The 21,745-nt window shown below is 44.0% G+C and overlaps 1 protein-coding gene across 2 annotated transcripts in view; it reads right to left on the bottom strand.

Moving 5' to 3' along the window:
- The window catches only part of MED17 (mediator complex subunit 17), a 30,972-nt gene extending 10,254 nt beyond the window's left edge, over positions 1 to 20,718 (bottom strand). Inside the window, exons 1-6 of one of the 2 annotated variants that reach the window (XM_075851478.1) lie at positions 20,351 to 20,716; positions 17,457 to 17,623; positions 14,789 to 15,008; positions 12,712 to 12,848; positions 10,047 to 10,131; positions 2,698 to 2,850 (exon numbers count right to left, since the gene is read on the bottom strand). In XM_075851478.1, the coding sequence (XP_075707593.1) occupies positions 2,698 to 2,850; positions 10,047 to 10,131; positions 12,712 to 12,848; positions 14,789 to 15,008; positions 17,457 to 17,623; positions 20,351 to 20,579 (991 nt within the window). In that variant the 5' untranslated portion in view covers positions 20,580 to 20,716. Of the gene's footprint in view, positions 1 to 2,697; positions 2,851 to 10,046; positions 10,132 to 12,711; positions 12,849 to 14,788; positions 15,009 to 17,456; positions 17,624 to 20,350 lie in introns of both variants that reach the window. The other variant, XM_075851479.1, reaches the window with a different exon arrangement.
- Between the last annotated feature and the right edge of the window lie 1,027 nt (positions 20,719 to 21,745).

Below are 21,745 nucleotides of genomic sequence, written 5' to 3'. Positions count from 1 at the left end.
CACAGATCCAGTCATTGCCATAAATCTGAGGCCAGTATGGGATTACGGCTGCGGTCAGCCGCGGACAGTCACCCGCATTTGCATGATTTTGCGTAAAAAAAAAAAAAAAAAAAAGGACAATGTCCTAATTTTTGCGGGTCATTTCTACGGCCCGGACGCCTTCCCATAAATATACACGGTAAGGTGTGCGTTGGAAATAGAAATGAATGGGTCCGAACTTTCATCCACAATTACGGTCCGTAGTTACGGATCAAAATTACGTCCGTGTGTACGGGGCCTTAGATGACCACTTTCCCCTAATTCTTGATTGTAGCGAGTCCAGGTGGGACAATTTTTTCACAGGCGCCACAATATTAGCAAAAAAGTGAGCATAAAGAGATGATGGTCAGGCGAACAAGACCTGACTATCCAAGGATGGAGGATGTGAAGTGAACCAGCACGTGGAGCAGGGGTTACTTTTTGACTTTAGCTATAGAGCCCCTGCTCCTCCGGGCACGCCACTGAAGTCAATGAAAGCAACAAAAAGAACAAAAAAAACGTATGAATTCAAATGTAGTTTCTCCGGGACTAAATTTTAACAGATTTTAAACCGGTTGTTCAGAATTAGCAAACATGGCCAAAACAGCACCACACATGCACACAGGTTGTGTCTGGTATTGTAGCTCCGCTCCATTGAAGTGAATGTAGCTGAACTGCAATACCACACACATGTGAACAAGTGTGGCGCTGTATTTGGAAGAAAGCAGCCATGTTTTTCTAGTCCTGGAAAACCCCTTTAAAAGAATGGACATGTCTGCCATGAACCGCAATTAAAAACAAAGCCTGGCTCTAAAGAGGACCTGCCACCTCCCCCGACACGTCTATTATAGTAAATCCTTTTATTCCCCGTTAAAGAATAATTCTAGAGCATATTTTCTTAGAATTTTACGTTGTACCGTTCCTCTGTTATTCTTCCTAGAAATGTGTGAATAAGTAGACAACTGGGAGTTACCATTCCCCTCGTCAAAGGGGCGGGTCCCTGCACAGTCTGAGACGGAGTACCGATTGGACAGCATTAGGCTAGATTCACAAATCAACTGCAAACTCGGATGCGAAAAACTGACGTTTTTCACATAAGAGTTGCAATTGTGTGAGACCCGTTTCAAATCGGAGTCATCCGTGAAAATGGAAGAATATAAGACACGTCCTATTTTTTCACAGACCCTTTACACGGTTAAAACATTGAATCATGCGTCCGTGTACCGGCTGTCGTTTTAACGGCCGTCACACGGACGTATATTACAGTGGTGTGAATAAGCCCTTAAACTGTGTAGGTACTTGCATCTTTAACAAGAGGAATGGTAACACCCAGTTGTCAATTTATTCATACATTTCCAGGAGGAATAACAGAGGAACCGCACAACATAAAAGTCTAAGAAAACAGTCTCCAGAATTGTTCTTGTATGGGAAACAACCATTTACAGTCAAGTCAGGAGAGCCGACAGGTATTCTTTCATTTATGTTCACCTTGGTTCATCACTGGATTTGCATATACAAATCTTTAGGCTTCAGAGCTGAACTCTCCATACATTCCCTGCTGGCTCAATGTCTACACATAGCTTGCTTCTGAGAAGTGTGGCCTGGAAACTGTACAGTAATCGAATGTGGACACTGCATTAAAGGGTAACTAAACATTGAACAAACTTCTGACATGCCATAGTGACAGGTCAGAAGTTTTGATTGTTGGGGGTCCGAGCACTGAGACCCTCACCAATCGCTAAAACTAAGCGGCAAAAGTGCTCATGTGAGCCGCATAGTTTCTGTTCGCCTTAGCCGCTTAGCTTCTCGGACCCCCACCAATCAAAGCTTCTGACATATCACTATGACATGTCAGAAGTTTGTTGAACGTTTAGTTTCACTTTAGGGCCTTGTTCACAGTTTTTTTTTTTCACACGTTTTTTGACGCGGAAACCGCTTCGGAAAATGCGCCAAAAGATGTCCGAAAATGCCTCCCATTGTTTTCAATGGGAGGTGGAGGCGTTTTTTTTTCCCGCGAGCGGGAAAAAGAAGCCTCATGCCATATCTTCGGGCGTTTACGCCTCTGACCTCCCAATGACATCAATGGGAGGCAGAGAAAGCGTATTTCGTGGAGTTTTTGCCCGTGGCGCTCAATGAGTGCGAGCGAAAAACACGGTAAGCGGTGTGCAGGCAGATCAAAATTACAAACGGAATTTTGAGGCAGAATTTTCTGCCTGCAAAAAAACTCAGTGTGAACAGGGCCTAAAGCAGCTCAGCTAAACTGTACAAACATACCTGCTGACTGTTTCCAGTAACATCTAGCAAAATCCTGACTGTAGCATTGCACTAAAATACAGGATGGAACAAATGCATTTGCACGCATCAGTGTTTCCCAGAAAGCATTGCTAGAGGTGGCGGCACAGTGGACGGATCGTCTGCCTATTCAAAGGTGCTTGGTACGGCATAGAAAATATACTGCAAAAGTCTTCGGCAGCGGAGATTACGAGTCTGCTGACAACTGCAATGCAGTGCGGTGAACTAGCTCCTATGTGATGTAAGGAGTATGTGGTCAGTGTTATAAGGGTGACATTGCATGCGGTTAGGATTCCCCCCATGCTTCAGGGGGTTACTCCAGGGTAAAATGGTTGCGATATAAATATAAGGGGAGAAAGAAGAATCTGTAGAACATGAATTTCTTACCAGGAAAGGGCTGGGAGATTATTTGGTTCTTGACGACAATGTGAGGGATTTGGGATTTGATCTGAACGGCTTCACGAGACAATTGTGCGAATATTTCTTTGCAAAGCAGGACATTCTGTGCCGCTTCCAGCTTTGTCTGCCAACGTGGTGTCCCTGAAATCAGAAAGCAAGGGGGGGGGTAATTAAATATTGAGAGCACTGGACTGATCTACAGCAGATGGCACCAGCAGAGGAGTTGGAATGGAACAAGTAACAAACATGATGATAAATACGAGGCGGCAGAGAGGTGGACAGCTGCGGCCTTCTCCGTAATATGTAGTAAAGCGTTAACATGGAAGCTGCTCATCCATCTCCACATGTCTACATAGTAGGCAGTTCTTATTAGCGCTTAAAGGGGTTTCCCACATCACACTTGTATCCCCTCCATATCCTCAGGATAGGGGATACAGGTCTGACCGCTGGGACCCCCAGTGATGAGGAGAAAGGGGGACCGAAAGTCTGCCAAACTGCTCCATGAGAATAAAGCGCATGCCCGGCCAGTGCTCCATTCATTTCTATGGGACTTTTGGGACTGCTATCTGACAGCTCCATAGAAATAAATGGAGAACTGGCTGAGTATGCGGGCAAAGGGCTCTGTTTTTGTCTCCCGTTCTCCTCAACGCTGGGGGTCCCAGCGGTCAGACCTTCAGGGATCACGCATGTATCCCATGTGTTTGTGAGAAAACCCCTTTAGGACACAGCCTTGTTTAGGCCTTAACGCTCAGAGCCCATTTTTAAAATGTGACATATTTCACTTTATGTGGTAATAACGTCGGAATGTGTTTTTATTTTAAAAACGATGTTTAACAAAGTTATGGCGTTTAGAACATTTATGCAAATGAGGTCCTTAATGCCCAACTGGGTGTTTTTTAATTTTCAACCAAGTGGGCGTATGACAAAGAGGTGTATGACGCTGACCAATCCGCATCATACACCTCTCTGCCTTACACCCAAGCTAGATTCACTGAGCAGCGTGATCTCGCGAGACCGCGCTGTGACGTCACTTCCGCCCACAGGTCCTTCATCCCTGCGTGTGAAGACAACATCTTTCGTCTCCCTCCAGGCTGTTGCTGCTACTACTACCGATCCGACGACTGGGACTTCTCATCGGCCTGGAGGGAGACGAAAGATGTTGTCTTCACACGCAGGGATGAAGGACCTGTTGGCGGAAGTGACGTCACAGCGCGGTCTCGCGAGATCACGCTGCTCAGTGAATCTAGCTTGGGTGTAAGGCAGAGAGGTGTATGATGCGGATTGGCCAGCGTCATACACCTCTTTGTCATACGCCCACTTTGTTGAAAATTAAAAAACGCTCAGTTGGGCATTAAGGACCTCATTTGCATAAATGTTCTAAACGCCATAACTGTTAAAAAACATTGTTTTTAAAATAAAAACACATTGCTAGTAACTACATTCCAGCGCCGATAAACTGATGTAGGAGATCGAGCATTTTTATTCTGGTGACAGAGCCTCTTTAAAACTATCCAAGCGATTCGGAGATTGTTTTCTCGTGACACATTGGGCTTTATGTTAGTGGTAAAATTTGGTCGATATATTCAGTGTTTGTGAAAAATGTAGAGAAAATTTTAAAAAAATTATAATTTTTCTGAATTTAAATGCATCTGCTTGTAAAACAGACGGTTATACCCCCCAAAATAGTTACTAGTTCACATTTCCCATATGTCTACTTTAGATTGACATAATTTTTTGAACATTCTTTTATTTTTCTTGGACGTTACAAGGCTTAGAACATAAACAGCAATTTCTCATATTTTTAAGAAAATTTCAAAAGCCTTTTTTTAAAGGTACCTGTTCAGTTCTGAAGTGGCTTTGAGGGGCCTATGTATTAGAAACCCCCATAAAACACCCCATTTTAAAAACTAGACCCCTCAAAGTATTCAAAACAGCATTTAGAAAGTTTTTTTTTAACCCTTTAGGCATTTCACAGGAATTAAAGCAAAAAGTGGAAGTGAAATTTGCAAATTTCATTTTTCTTGCTGAATTTCAATTTCATTCAATTTTTTTTGTGTAACACAGAAGGTTTTACCAGAGAAACACTACTAAATATGTATTGTCCAGATTCTGCAGTTTTTAGAAATGTCCCACATGTGGCCCTACTGCGCTCGTGGACTAAAACACAAGCCCTAGAAGCAAAGAAGCATCTAGTGCATTTTGAGGCCTCTTTTTTATTAGAATATATTTTAGGCAGCATGCCAGGTTTGAAGAGGTGTTGAGGTGCCAAAACAGTAGGAATCCCCAAATAGTGACCCCATTTTGGAAACTACACCCCTCAAGGAATTCATTTATGGTTGTTGTTACCATTTTAACTCCAGAGTTTTTACACAGCACGTATTTGAATTGGGCTGTGAAATGAAAAAAAAAAGTCATTTTTTCCAATAAGATGTCATTTTTGATCAAAATTTCTTATTTTCACAAGAAACAAAATACCCCATTCTGTTGCGCAATTTGTTCTGAGGGCCGCAATACCCCATTTGTTGTGATAAACTGCCGTTTGGGCCCATGGGAGGGCTCAGAAGGAAAGGACCACCATTTGGCCGACTGGGGATTTTCTGGTGCGAAGTCATGTGTGCAGAAGCCCCTGAGGTACCAGAACAGTTGAAACCCCCGAGAAGTGACCCCGTTTTAAAAACTACACCCCTTAAGACATTCATCTAGAGGTGTAGTGAGCATTTTGACCGGAGACCTACACCCCATAAACTGTAATGTGGGTTCTCCCGGGTATGGCAATACCCTACATATGGCTGTTATCAGCTGCCTGGGCACACAGCAGGGCTCAGAGGGGAAAGACGAGGGGGGATAAGCTGTGTGGAGTGCATCAGGGTAAGTAAAACTGGGGTAGATTATAAACCAAGGAATGTATGATAAATTTTAAAACAATCTTTCATACAGAGCTCTGGTTATTCGGGACACGTGTCACATTGATATATTGGGTCATCCCTTATCCACCTCTTATAGCAGACTCTGCACCTCTTTTGACTTTTTCCCTTCTTGCCAGTTTGGGGAACTTCTCCTGGAAAGTGTTGCCCTGGTACGATGCCTGTGGCCTCGCTTCCAGAAGTACTGGGTGCCCCCCCTTCTTGGTCCCTAAAGATTAAGTTCTTGATAATCACCTCTTGAAATTCCAGGAAAGTTCCCGTCTGGCCTGCACATCGACGTAGCACGTACGCATTGTACAAAGCCATCTGTATGATGTGCCCGGCCAGCTTCTTATACCACACCGCATGGCGCTGTAGGGCTTCAGGACTTGATCTGACAAGTCCACCCCTCCCATGTACCTATTGTAGTCCAGGATGCAGTCTGGTTTGGGGGTCTCTGTACTGGTACATGGGTACTGGTGTGACATCTCTCTTGTCCTTGTACTTGACACACAATATGTTGCTGCTAGATTGTGCCCTGCTCTCACCCCTTCTGAGTGTTTGCCCAAGCAGAGTCTTAGGGAGGCCTCTCAGATTTTTTCTAGCAGTGCCGCATGCCGCAGGTCTTCTGGAAGCGAGGCACTTGAAGAGTGGGACGCTGGTATAAAAATTATCCAGGTAGAGGTGGTAACCCTGGTCCAGCAGTGGGTGCACCAAATCCCACACAATTTTTGCATTAATTCCCAGTAAGGAAATTAATTCTGGGGGCTGAATACTGCTGTCCTTCCCTTCATACATCCTAAATTTGTAGGTATACCCTGATGCACTCTCGCACAGCTTATACATCTTCACGCCATACCTTGCCCTCTTACCCGGCAGGTACTGGCGGAATTGAAGCCTCCCTTTAAAATGTACCAGGGACTCATCAATAGAAATACACTTCTCGGGGGTGTATGCTTGGGCAAACCGAGCACTGAAATGGTCTAATAGGGGTCTCAGTTTGTACAAACGGTCAAAACTGGGGTCATCTCGGGGTGGGCACGGCTCATTATCAGTATAATATAAGAAGCGAAGTATTGCCTCATTTATTTTTTTAGGTTCCAGTTCAGTTCTGAAGTTGCTTTGAGGGGCCCATATATTAGAAACCCCTATCAAACACCCCATTTTAGAAACTAGACCCCTCAAAGTATTCACAACAGCATTTAGAAAGTTTATGAACCCTTTAGGTGTTTCATGGGAATTTAGAGCAAAGTAGAGGTGAAATTGACATATTTTATTTTTGTAAAACAGAAGGTTTTATCAGAGAAACGCAACTCAATACTTATTATCCCACATGTGGTCCTAGTGCAGTAATGGACTGAAGCGCCGGCCTCCGAAGCAAAGGAGCACCTAGTGGATTTTGAGCCCTCTTTTTTATTAGGCACCATGTCCGGTTTGAAGAGGTCTTGTGGTGCCAAAACATTGGAAACCCCCCAAAAGTGACCCCATTTTGGAAACTAAACCCCTTGAGGAATCCATTGTGGTTTTCTTGGGGTGCATGCGGCTTTTTGATCAGTTTTTATTCTATTTTTAGGTGGCGTGGTGACTAAAAAACAGCAATTCTACTATTGTTTTTTTATTCTATTTTTTTACAGCGTTCACCGTGCGCTATAAATGACACATTCACTTTATTCTGCGGGGCGATACGATTACGGCGATACCAGATGTTTATAGTTTTTTTTTTATGTCTTATGGCGTTTACACAATAAAATACTTTTTGTAAAAAATCATTTTCTTTTTGTGTTGCCTTATTCTAAGAGCCAGAACGTTTTTATTTTATTTTTCCATCAATAAAGCCGTGCGAGGACTTATTTTTTGCGTAACGAACTGTAGTTTTGATCAGCACCATTTTTAGGTACAATTGTGATTGTGGTTCGGTTTATTATCATTTTCTTTTACGGCGTTCACCGTGCGGGATAAATAACGGAATAATTTTGTAGTTCAGGCCGTTACGGACGCGGCGATACCAATTATGTATAGTTTATTTGTTTGTTTATATATTTTTATTAATAATAAAGGACTGATAAGGGAAAAAGGGGGATTTTTACTTTTAATACTTTTATTTTCTTATTTTTACACATCTTTTTTTTACTTTTTTTTCCCTTTTTTACTTTGTCCCACTAGGGGACTTGAGGGCAGGAGGCCCTGATCGCTATTCTAATACACTGCACTACATGCGTAGTGCAGTGTATTAGAACTTCAGCTACTCACTGACAGCAAGCATAATGGGTTCTGACTTTGTCAGGACCCACTAGGCTTCCGTCTATGGCATAGCCGGACGTAATTGTTAGGTGTCGGTTGCCATAGCAACCATCGCGGGCTGTCGATGGTGGTTTAACCCCTAAGAAGCCACGATCGCTATTGAATGCGGCTTTTAAAGATTAATCAGCGGGGACACAGCGATCGGTCCCCGCTGTAGGAGCTGCGGCAACCGCTGTACAAGACAGCAGTGGTCACAGCTCCTATATGTGTCGGGAAGATGTCCGAAATGGCCGTTACTCCCGTGACGTACTATTCCGGCATGGAGTGCGAATGGGATGGTTTCCATGATGGAATAGTACGTCACTGAGCGTTAAGGGGTTAAAAGTTCTGCATCTTTCTAATATACTTTGCTTTTCAATTCCTCACCAATTTCAAGATCTCTGCTTGCAGTCAGTGAGTTGGAACATTCAGGAGATGATGCTGGGTAAAGCATGTACACCGCTGCAATCTCGCATCTTCTGGACGCAGAGACCGCCGCTCTCCATTGTTTACCTAACCCATACATGGGCATCAGGGGGCCTTTAACTGAACAACTGCGGTAAAATAGAAGGACAAATTACAGTTTTACGTGCCACAACTACACAGTATATGGCCTTGTAGGGCTATAAAGTCGCCAATCCCTTTAGAGATGACTAAATGGCAAGCAATTGTGTTTTTATTGTCGCATTTCAAAAGTCGTAATTTTTCTATTCTACAGGACGGGGGGCGGGGATACGGTGAGACAAAATATTTTTTTTCTTGACGTTTTAATACTTTTATACACAACAGAAAACATTTAATAGTAAAAAGATGGTTTCGCCGATGTCTGAGAACCGTTACTTTTCCATCGATGTAGTTGATATATTATAATTATATATATATATATATATTAGAATTTGCCACATTTTTATCGAAAAAAAAACAAAAAAAAAAACACAGCAAATCTGCCATCCCCAATGCGCCGTGCGATAAAAATAAAAAGTTACATTTATTCTTTGGGTCCTTATGTTGCGGCCACACCAAATATGTATTTTTAATTAAACTTTATTAAAGTGAATTTTACTGAAGTTGTTTTGTCCCCCTCGGAAACTTGGCGTTTGATCGTGAACATAATGGTTTTCAATACATAAAATTTCAATCATTATTGCCTGTCAGCGTTCGGCCCCCTTCACATCACGTTTCTGCCCTGCGTCTAGCGAGTACGCCAGGAAAGCTTCCGACTTACATGCTAAACGTGTCCAGGGGGCTCCATTAGCCCAAAAGGGGCAAAAAGAGCATCCTTAACGTCAGTATACTTTTTTTCTCCCCTTGAGGTATGAAATAGCGTAGTAGACTACGCAATTCCATACAATGGTAAAAAAACAAAAAACAAAAAAACAAAAAAAAAAAAACATACCGCACAGTAGAAGTTAATATTTTTATAACGTGGCAGTCTTTGGGTGACGCATGCCACTGAATGGCATAAATCACAGGCATTAGTTTTAACATATGGACGTCATGGGCTTTTTAATAGCTATTTGTGACGTATACGGTAAACGGATACCATTATAGTCTACGGTGATGGATGCCACCGTTATGGAAATTCGTCAAAACATACGTTTAACATGTTGGGAGCTTTTTCCGGTGTACACGTTAAACAAAGGCCATTTAAGGTGATGTAAACGAAGCCTTACACAATTAGTTATTGTCTCTGGCCTAGCATTTGCAGCCCCGCTGCACCCCCATGGCATACACGTACGTCGTCATCTTGAGTTAAGGACGATACGTGTGATCTATTTAAAAGGGTTGCTTGGAATTGGAGTCGTCATCTTTGATCCAATTGTTAAAAATTTTATTCGGACACCTTTTGTTAGGGCTGTTTCTGGGAAAGGTGGACAAGAACAAATATTGCGGCACTGCATTCGCTGTTCCTTTATCCCTATGTAACTAGGCAGATGAGATGTTCAGGCGTCTAAGAAGGCCGAGCGACCGAGTGTAGGTGCTCGATTGGCGGCCATACTGGTTGTCACATGGCTTTCCAAGAGACCGATAAATGATCATAATTTTATCTTAAACACCTTCAAGTAAGAGGGTGACCCATAGACTTCTATAGAATATTCCGGTTTGGATATTGGAGACCCCAGTGAAGAGCTCACGTAATACTTGAAAACCTACCTGGCTTTGCTTTGGGCACTGGCCTTTTGAACAGATTCACTGTGCCGAGGTCACCAATATCCGACGACTGCTTCTGAATGGAAACCTATGACAACACAAACGTAGTACTCTGGTTAAGATGACTTTTCATAGCCCCAAAAAAAAAATATAATAAATCGATATCTTCCATTTCCTGGTATAGTTCAAAAACCCCTTTAAAAAGGAGTTTTCCCATGAAGGACAATTATGACATATCCACATGATATGTCAAACGTCAGATAGATGCGGGTGCCACGTCTGGGACCCGCACCTATCTCTTGAACGGGGCCCCCTAAACTCCGTTCTAGCTTTAGGTGCGAACGCTGTCTCCAGGCCACTTCCTGGCTTTATGGTCGGGAGTTACGCAAACAGTGTAATTCGCTGAGCTACGCTGTTTCCATAACTCCCCTAGAACTGAATGGTAATTACGGAAACAGAGTAGCTCGCATGCTAAGCTGCTCCGTAACTGCCATTCACGAGTATAGGAGTAACAAAAACGATGTAGCTCAGCAAGATACGCGGTTTTCGTAACCCCCAACCATTAAGTCAGGAAGCAGCCGGGAGACAGCGTTCGCACCAAAAGCTATGAACGAGGTTTAGGGGGCCCCGTTCTAGAGATAGGTGCGGGTCCTAGAGGTGGGACCCTCATCTATCGGACATTTGTGACATATCCTGTGGAGAGGTCATAAATGTCGTTCATGGGAAGACCCCTTTAACAGTTTCGCTGCTGCAACAATTTTCACTTTTGACAGACAAATAAAACCTGAATTAGCAAATAAATCAATCATATCAGACCACCATAACAACAGAATTAATAGAATCTTCCATATTGCAAAAATTCATTCAGAAATTTACACTCATGGGCACCTTCAAGCAATTTTGCATCCCGATTTCCTCATCAGGAGCAAGGGGTTAATAGATACGCAACTGCTCATCGTCTCACCCCTGTAGTTCGAAGAAAACGTGACGCAATGTGAACGCAAATCCGCTCTGATTGGTAAGAGGTGTTATAAAATGAATAAAAAAAAGTTCCTGGGGTCACCGGAGGCTGTACAGGAGGAGAGAGGACAGTAACAGGCTGTGCTTTTTCTTCCTGCTCTCATGCAGATTCTCCCCTCCCCTCCACAGACACAGGAATTTCCACAACTTCAAACGCTGTGCTCCGAATATTGTACCTAGAGCGTTAATCCTGGTAGTTAGGTTAATCCTAAAAGCGAAGATCTTGCCGTGGCTAGAATGTAAGTCATGTCCTTGTCAGAGAAAGGGTTAAACAAGAAGGCCGTAAAGTAGTTGTTGTCCTTTGCTGCAAAACTCCCTACGGAGTCCCAAAATGTGCAAGAGCTGCTCAACACCAAAATAAGCGCCATAAATTTCCGATGAGATGTGGAAGGTGCTGCCCAATGAAACAGACCAGAATCCAGCTTTCATTTCAAGGCAGTGATCAGATGGGTCATATGGACAACACTCCAATTGTCTGTCGCAGTTTTCATCCATAAGGCCTGCAATGTTTAGTTGGGCTTTAACCAATATATTAAGTGTTAAAAAAAACAAAAAAAAATAAAAAACCCACCACTAATAGCACTAAATTGGTGGTCAGGGGCCTACTGGATGGGTCTTAACTCTGCAGAGCCGCATAGCCAGCAGCTCACCAATGTGAGGATTCAGTTGATGATCACCCCCCCCATATCTCAGTTTCCTGGACTCCTATAAGTCTGACATTGGGTCAATGGGAAATTGGGGTGAAACGCAGCCACTTTCAGGGTTCGAACGATTCTAGGTTTTAAAAGGGAATGTTTCACCTATATTTTTCCTAATTAAAACCAGATAGTAAAACATAATCTTTTTTTCCAATCTGTTTTTTTTTTTTTTTAATTCTATTTTCTGTACATGATTATGGGAGCAGCCATCATGCCTTAGATGCTGTTAACAAAATCTAGAGATAAGCTTTACAGCGTCCACATGGACCATAGGAAACAATAGTATGGAGCGGACCCATTCTATGTTAGAGTGTAGGGAGCATGCTCTGTGACCTGTGTATAGGTCACTGTGCAGGGAGTGGGAGGGGGGAGCTGTATCAATCACCTTTTGTGAATGGTGGATCCTGTGTTCTCTATATAAGTGTTACTTGTCAGTGTAATCCTGCCTGTGATGAGAACGAGATGACTGATGAGAAGTGATCTCTGCAGAACAGGAAGGGTCAGTCTATTATGAATGGTGGATTGTGTGTTCACTATATAGGTGTTACATATCAGTGTAATCCTGCCTGTGATGAGAACGAGATGACTGATGAGAAGTGATCTCTGCAGAACAGGAAGGGTCAGTCTATTGTGAAAAGTGGATCCTGTGTTATCTATATAGAGGGGTTACATGTCAGTATAATCCTGCCTGTGATGAGAACGAGATGACTGATGAGAAGTGATCTCTACAGAACAGGAAGGATCGGTCTATTGTGAGGCTCATTGGCCAGAGGGAATACTGCAAGATTTTAGGATTATTTTTCAATACAGATAATGACAGAAAATAAAAAAATAAAAATCACCAAAAATTCTTAAATATGTTTAACATAAAAACCCGATTTAGACAATGGGTCATTTTCTGAGGACACGTTCCCTTTAAAATGAATTTAAAAAAACCACGAATTACAGACCTTCAAATAAGCGGAGCCTTCCAGATCGCTGGGTATCTGAACATCTAGCGGGCAGTAGTCTTCAGGGATTTTCTTATCTAAATCTAGGTCTGTGTTCTTTATGACTTCAAACGTTCCTTGATGAGGAAAGAGTGAGCCTATACCATGGCGGAAACACAAAAGTCAGACGTCAGAGCAGGAACGTAAAGAAGGTTTTCCCACCACTAACATTTATGCTACATCCAGAGCATGTATGACAAACATATTATAGTGAAGATTCAACTGCTGGGACCCCCCAATAGTTGCTAAAACCACCTTGTCTGCTGCACTTTCTTGGAAGACTCCAGATCGGTCCATGAACTAAAAAAAAGTGCTGCAGCCCCTACATATTGGTTGTCACCCAACTTTCCTAGAAATAGATGTAAAGAATTCCAAAGATTGATAGGATATAAGGGGCTGTGGTTCTCTTAGCTTTTGGGATGATCAGGTAATCGCTGATCCCCCCCCAATCATAGACGGATGTCAAATCTAATGAACTAGAATACTCGTTTTTAACCATCTCTGGAAAAGCTGGGTAAAAATCAATATGGCTGCCATAACAGCTCCTATGTACTGAGCCACCAGCACGGGACAAATGGCGTGTTTTCAGTACGGGACAGTTGTCCTGCAGCGAGGCAGGGACTCCTAGCATCGTACATAACTATGATGCTAGGAGCCCGGCTCCCTGCACTGTGTTCGGTCCGGGTCTTCCGGCCGAAATACGTTCCTTACATTACGGACGTAACATGGTCGTGTGAATCCAGCCTTACAATATGGGACTGTTGTCCCGTGGGGAGGCAGGGACTTACAGCATCATGGATGACTATGATGCTAGGAGTCTTGCTCTGTGAACCGTGTTTGGTCTAGGAAACACAGCCGACCAACAGTCTGCATCTCTTGGACCAAACACGACCATGTGAAGCAGGCCTTAAGCTCTGTGCAGATCACATATTTGGCCTACGTTTACGTCAGGAAAGCTCCCGACTTAGGCCCCATGCACACGACAGCAAAAAACGTCCGTTTTTGCGGACCGCAAAAACGGAGCCGTTCACTTTCATTGAACACTGACACCTTTCCGTAGCACTACGGAAGGGTGTCAGTGCCGTGGAAATGTTCCGGGAATTATGGAACATGTCCGTTCTTTCGCATTTTGCGGGCCATGCTCCCATACTTTGTATGGGAGCACGGCCCGAAAATGCGGCTGTCAGTCATCGGCCGGCCGTGCCCGCGATCGCGGGCCGGGATTGCGGGCACGGTCGTGTGCATGGGGCCTTACACGTTAAAAGCGCTTATAGGGTTCCATTAGCGCGACAGAGGACAAAAGAGGGTCATTTTCACCTGTCAGGCTGGTAGCAGACTACGCTTTTCCATCCCGAGAGCGCTTTAAAAAAACATATACTGCGCGGTATAGATGTTTTTGTTTTTTTAAACGTGGAGCCTACGGGTGATGTATACGTTAAGCATATACGTGTGACGTATGGCATACTTCATGGGCATTTCAATAGCCTTTCATGAGGTATACGATAGACGGATACCACTATAGTTTATGGGAGACGTATGCGTTAAAACGGATGCCTAACAGTGGCATCCGTCGGCCATAAACTATAATGCTACCCGTTTAACTTATACGTTATGAACAGGGTCCTAAGAGTTCATGACGTATACGTTTAACGTACATTTACCACTATGGTGATGGCTGCCACTGTTACGGCATGTCACAGCCTACATTTAATGGGGAATTTTTCCCGACATATCGTAGGCTCAAAACGTGACGTGAGCATAGCCTGAGACAGCTTACACTAGGCCAGGGAGGCAGAAGACGCGCCAAATGTATCGCAGTGGTGCGGACTGTATGATAAATTTGGCGCATCTTGATTGACATGTTAGATGCAGCGTTGGCCCTTTAAATCTAAGCCTGGAGCTCGAATTTTGAGAAGACGGATATGAAGTTATAAACGTACAGCACTTTTAGTGCAAAACGATCGGAGCGCCGTCTGCTAAAACTGTAGAAGCTAAAAGCTGCGTCTTATATTCTAGATCCCCGATCTACAAGAACTACCTGCACTCCTGTAGCTCAGGTCCCCCAGGATCTTATCTCCCAGTTTCCTCAGCTTCCAATGCTGGCGTAACCTCAGCAGCTCAGAATTAAAGTCGCGCTGCCTCTTGTTCTCCTGGTTCTCCGCTACAGACTTTGACAGCCGTTCGCCTCCTTTAAGAAGAATCTGTGCAGCGCTAAGGAGGAATTTCCGCTTAGAAACCAAGAGCAAACTGTGCTGACTCTGAAACACAAATACATAGATTCAGTAAATTAACTGCGATCCAGTTTACAACCAATGGTTATAGAGTGTACGTCAGGTAGGCTCCCGGCCTACAGGCTAAACGTGTCCATAGGGCTCCATTAGCCCAATGCAGGCCAAAAAAGTGTCCTTCTGGCCTCTGTTGGACTGGTATATGAGTTAAATTATTTTTTTTTTTTAGGTATGGAATAGTGTAGGGAGTCCCGTAAAAAAAATAATACCGAACTGTATAATTTTTTTTTTAACATGGGAGCCTATGGCTGACACATGCCGCTGTCTGGAATATATCACAGGCATCTATGTAATGTAGACGTCATGGTCTTTTAAATAGCTTTCTCGAACGGATCTGCTAAGCGGATGCCATTATAGTCTACGGATGACGGATACGTTAAGCAGATGCCCAATAGTGGCATACGTCACCCATATACTACAACGGTGTCAGTTTAACGGATACATCATGAACTCTCATGACGTGTCCATTTAACAGATATGGTTATGGTCTATGGTGACGGATGTCGCTGTTAGGGCATGCCGTCACAGCTGAAATGTAATAACTACGTATACGACAAACGTAGAGCAAAAACGTGATTTGAAGGGGGCATAATATACAACAAGCAAACCCAACGTAGGAGCCAATTCACCAAGTAACTAGTCACGTAACCATGAAGTTATCCTCCATGAAGAAACTAAGGACCATAGTTTATAAAAATGGTCTAGCAGTAAAACAGGCCTGGTTACCCATAGCAACCAATCACAGTGCAGCATTCATTTTCCAGAGCAGTTTAAAAAAATGAAACCGGAGCTTTGATTGGTTGCTATGGGTAACATGGACAGATTTTCTGTTAGACAGCATAATTGAAACTTTGTTGCCGGGGTTGTCCAGGAATGGGACGTTTTTTCATACTTATGACTTATCCTGTGGATAGGTCATCAGTAGGAAAAAACATCCCGTGCCCGGCCAACCCCTTTAAGAAGCGCGCACCTCTTAAAGAGGCTCTGTCACCACATTATAAGTGTCCTGTCTCCTACATAAGGAGATGAGCGCTATAATGTAGGTGACAGCAGTGCTTTTTATTTTAAAAAAACCGATCTATTTTCACCACATTATTAGCGATTTTAGATTTATGCTAATGAGTTGCTTAATGCCCAAGTGGGCGTATTTTTACTTTAGACCAAGTGGCCGTTGTACAGGTGAGTGTATGACGCTGACCAATCAGTGACCAATCAGCGTCATGCACTCCTCTCCATTCATTTACTCAGCGCATAGGGATTCTAATAGATCCTTATGTGCTGTCTTATACTAACACATTAACAATAATGAAGTGTTTAGACAGTGAATAGACATTCCACGGGATGTCTATTCACAATCTCTGCACTTCGTAACTGTTTCTATGGTAGTTACAGCAGAGGAAGCGTGATCTCGCGAGATTACGCTGTAGATGACAGGTTACGAGATTACGCTTCCTCTGCTGTAACTACAAGAGACAGAGTAACGAAGTGCAGAGATTGTGAATAGACATCCCGTGGAATGTCTATTCACTGTCTAAACACTTCAGTATTGTTAATGTTTCAGTATAAGACAGCACATAAGGATCTAGTAGGATCCCTATGCACTGCCTAAATGAAGAGGAGTGCATGACGCTGATTGGTCACTGATTGGTCAGCGTCATGCAACCCAACACTGAGGTTCCTTAAAAGGGGTTTTCCCCACAATTCACATTTAGCACCTATCCACAGGATGGTCACGGGGGGCACCACCGATCCCTTGAATGGAGCGGCGGTCGCGCATTTGTGCTGCTCCATTCAAGGTCTATGGGAATGATGGAAACAGCCGAGCACTGTACTTAGTTGTCGCCATAGACGTTGAATGGGGTGGCACATGTAAGACCGCCGCTCCATTCAAAATTCTCCTCACTGCGATCGTGCAGTGAGGAGGAACCCCCGCTCTAGAGATCGGTGGGGGTCCCAGCGATCATACATTTATCCTGTGTATAGATTATGTTAGTTGTGGGAAAACCCATTTAAATTGACTTTTCTCACAGCAACGCATTGCCAAGAGTGAAATATGCAGCAAATCCACAGCTCGCCCTAAAATCTGCAGTTTTTTTCCCACAAAGTGTGAACGGCGTCTTATAAAACCCTATTCACTAGCATTGTACAGTACATTCGTTGCAGATTTTCAGCGCATAACCAGTCTCAATATATTTTTACGGTCTATAGTATAAAACAGGTTTACACACATCTTTCTATGGTAGCTTTGGCATCTGGAACATATTCCTGAAAAAAAAAAAAGGTTAAAAATTGAAAGAAAAAGCTGCTGTTTAGAAGGACTGCGCCATTGAAGTATTATAGACTGCAGATAACCAGTACAGAGCCACAATGAGAATGACCATACAAGCTGAAGGCCGGGGCAGGGATCCTGCTCTATACCTGCTTTGGAGTAAGGGGCTCCTGGGAGACCGGATCCAGGTGCATGTACCTCTTGTCTTTCACTACAGTCAGTACATCGTGCAATACACACATCTCCGTCAGGGAGCCTCGTAAATGGTTCCTCACAGAGTCCCATGGCCAGAGTGATGGTTGGAATTTGACCAGACCTGTAGGGGAAAGAGGAGGTTTTCCAGTTTTATGCCAGTAAGGTTTAGGGTAAGTTCAAATGGCCTTTTTGTCTTGCAATTCAATATCAGATTTTAAATTGCCAGCGTTTAAAGAAAACTGCTGTTGAACCGAATTCAAAAACCGCCACAAAAATTGGCGTACACGATAGGCTGCACTGGTCACGTGGATGGATGGAACGTCGCTGCTGCAGCCAAGAGAAACGGCAGGGACCGCATTGGCGCTGGATCAGCGGGGGACTTAACAGGCGAGTTTTTTAATCTCCTGAGAAAACCCCTTTAATCACTGTATGAATGAGAAGTTCTACAACTTCCTAACATACTTTGGGGGGGGGGGGGGGGGGGGCTATATCAACCGCTTCCCGACATATGACATACAGGTACTTCATAGCCGGGTAGGGGGAAGTATGGAGCGGGCTCACGGAGTGACCCCGCTCCATACGATGCGGGTGTCGGCTGTTTGCTACAGCCGACACTTCAGAGTAACGAGCGCCATCGTTTAACTCGTTAAATGCTGCAGTCAATAGCGACCGCAGCATTTAAATAGGTAGAAAGAGGGGTGCGGCCCCCTTTAACAGCTCATCGCGCTCCCCACAACGCAATTGTGCAATTGGTCACCTCATCTCCCACAAAAAATGAAATAAAAAGTGATCAAACCATCGCATGTAGACCAAAATGGTATTATTAAAAACTACAGCTTATCCCGCAAAAAATAAGCCCTCATACCCCTTAATCGACGGAAAAAGAAAAAAAAGTTATGGCTCTCGGAATTTGGCGACACAAAATTAATTCTTCGGTTTTTACTTGTAAAAGTAGTAAAATATAGAAAAAACTATACATATTTGGTATCGCCGTAATCGTATTGACCGGCAGAATAAAGTTAACAGGTTGTTTTATTTGCACAGTGAATTTCGTAAAAACGGCGTGCAAAAAACCACGGCGGAATCCCTGTTTTTTTTTATTTTCTACCCCACAATTTTTTTCCCGTTTCCTAGTACATTATATGGAAAAATAAATCGTGCTACGAAAAACTAAAACTCGTCCCGCAAAAATCAAGCCTCATAGGACTATATCGACGGAAAAATAAAGACGTTATGGCTTTTGGAAGGTGGGGAGGACAAAACGAAAATTAAAATCTGAAAGTTGTTTACGACGGGAAGGGGTTAAATGGTTTAAGCAAGATTTCTGGCGTTAAAAAATAAATAAAATAAAAAAGCACTTTTTCCCCCAAAGCAGCAATATAAGGGAAGGAGCCTCCGCCGGAACAACAATTTTATCATAATTTACACCAGAAACTGAAGTTACGGCATAAATCTACACCGGCTTATAGAAGGCGTAGATTTGCAAGTCTGTCCCACGGACAGCCAAAGATGCGCCAAATATATCAACAGCCGTGCACTTCTTAATATATTTGTCGCACTTTCCGCCTACGTAAATTAGTTTCAGAAATGCCAGTTTTAATATATTCCCTGTCTGCTTTAATTCCTCATCATTTTCAAAATATGAGTTTGCGGTCAGTGAATGGAGACACTTGTTTAGGTTCTGTTCACATCTGCGTTCTTCATTTCCATTGTTCTGTTCCGGGATAAGAGCAGAAACAAAATGATGCCAGTGACTGATCCGTCGCAGGACAGACACCAGCGGTGCCTACTTTGACTGGGATTTTTGTCGGAATCTGCGAAGAAGACGCCAAAACAGATGTGAACAGAGCCAAAGGCTGCTACCTTGTACGTAGTCCTGATCTCAGCGGAAAAGTGGATACAATTGTATCCAGCCTAGACAATGCTCTGTCAGCTGATCAGCCTGGACTCTATACTGATACATTGTAGCAAACTTCCAGCTCATAGAACATAAAAGACCAACGTGGCCACTTCATTATGGTAGTGACTTATATGACCAGTCACACCCCATGATGTAGAGGAGTTGATCTGACATCTCAGAATCACTGACCGCTATAGATCCATTCAATTCATCGGTGCTGTAAAGTGAGCGATGGAAATCTCCAAACTGCACTGGGAGGTCCCAAGTCATCGGACCCCCTAATCACTAATGGTCTATACCTAGGCTAAATCTTCAAGTGTGATGAGTGGGGGGGGGGGGGGGGGTCAACCCTCGGGACTACCGATCAGCAGAACCAAGGGTCCGTGATGTATTCTGGAGGTTCAGCTCAGCTATACCAGGCACAGCCGTAAAGGAGGGGCACTTTGGTTCTGCTCATTGGTAGGGGGTCCCTGCAATAAGTCTAGGGCTAGATGGCATCTTCGGCTGCAACACTGGTCGCACGGCCAAAGATCACTGTGTGTCCCTGCGAACATCACATGTAATAAAAGTGAATGTGGCCACGCTGCGATCTACAGGATGCCGTGATCGTGACCAGACAGTCGCAAGAAATCCACGCGGGGGCAGTGATCTTTGGCCACGCGATCTATGTCGCGGACAAAGTCGCCGTGCAGGCCTAGCCTAAGACATTAATAATATCAAAAAGACATGGATAGATATTTACTGTGAAAATCCCCCCTAATGTGATCATGAGCAATAACATGAGATCCCACCAATGGCTTTAAGGGGATTCAGATGCCCACCAATCAGACATTTCTGGAATATCCAATCAAACATCTTCCACCAGAAAACCTCTTTACGACATGCATGATAAATGTAAATAATCATCTGCTCGTTATCAATCAGATCGGCCGATCTGCGGTCACACACCTTCCTCCTCTTCCTGATCCCCCCAGTCGGTTTCCCGGGGTAGGACTCCCATTCCATTCCCGTCTTCATCAGAATCCTGCCCGAAGTCTATCCGCTGCGCCAAACGGGCCAGGTTCTGGGACATAGACAGCGGCTGCACATAAGTCTCCGAGCCGTCCAATCCCACTTCTTGCACCTGCTTCTCTGCGGAGGACTCGATGCTGATCTGTACCGGCGGTCCCCCAGACATAGCGATCAGTGGAGATCTCCGATCTGATAAAACCTAGGGCGTACGCTGATGACTTCAAAGTCATGTGACCGGCGCATCTTGACGTTTGCCGTGCCACGTGACCGCCAGTCTACCACGTGACCGCCAGTCTACCATCTGAGTCTACCATCTGACCCTCCCAGTCTACCACGTGACTGGCAGCGCACCATGTGACCGCCAGTCTACCATCTGACCCTCCCAGTCTACCACGTGACTGCCAGCGTACCATGTGACCGCCAGTCTACCATCTGACCCTCCCAGTCTACCATGTGACCGGCAGTCTTCTCAGAGCTGCAGGCGGGAAGGGAGGGTGGGAATGGCGGCTGAGGAATAACGCCATAATATGAGAGATAATGCAGCAAAAGAACCATGTGTAACAGAAATACTAGTGAATGGGGTTAATGAGGCGCCAGTGCTGCAGAGTCACTTGTCTTTGGAAGGGGCGGAAGTGTATGACTGGTCCGTTATGCGGCCTCTATAGAGATGTGTGTGGTACTGAGCTTCCATATCTCCCGACCGTGTAGTCGGGTTTCTGCACATTGAGACCCTCACTAGCAAGATTTAGGAGTCAAAGCCGCTCCCCATGACCTTTCAATGAAGGGGGATTGCGGTCGTGTGGAGGTGGGGGCACCTAAAGATCACACTTTTTTGTACCTTTACTACTGTGGGGTAAAAACGGACAATGTACGACATAAAAAATAAACAGTGAATGGATATAGAAGAACCGGGCCTGATGCTGAGAAAAAAAGAGAGGAGTACAACATATAAAAAACGGTTCAGGATATACAAATACATCGAGTACCACAGGATCTAGCGCTACAATAAGAAAAGCATGAAAATAAAACAAGCGTGATGTCTTAAGAAAATATAATAATTCTATATACCCGTGCGGGGATAAAGAAAGCGGAATAAACAATCCGAGAATAGTAAAGGCAAAACCGCAAGAAAAAAAAGTTCTAGTTTGCGATTGTGTTCCGGCTCCGCACAGGGTCTGTGATGTGAAGTGACTCTAAGGCCAGGTTCACACACAGTTTTAACGCAGTTTTTGGCTCTGTTTTTTTTTAGCAGAACACGGGGGGTGGACACCAAAGAATGGAGATGCATCAGTCTTTTCTATACGCCTTTCATTTAGATCCACTAATGGCTTT

Source organism: Rhinoderma darwinii, chromosome 2 (assembly GCF_050947455.1).
Source record: "Rhinoderma darwinii isolate aRhiDar2 chromosome 2, aRhiDar2.hap1, whole genome shotgun sequence".
In the NCBI taxonomy this organism is placed as follows: Eukaryota; Metazoa; Chordata; class Amphibia; order Anura; family Rhinodermatidae; genus Rhinoderma; species Rhinoderma darwinii.
Note: the sequence above shows the minus strand (reverse complement) of the source record. Positions and strands in the feature narration are given on the sequence as shown.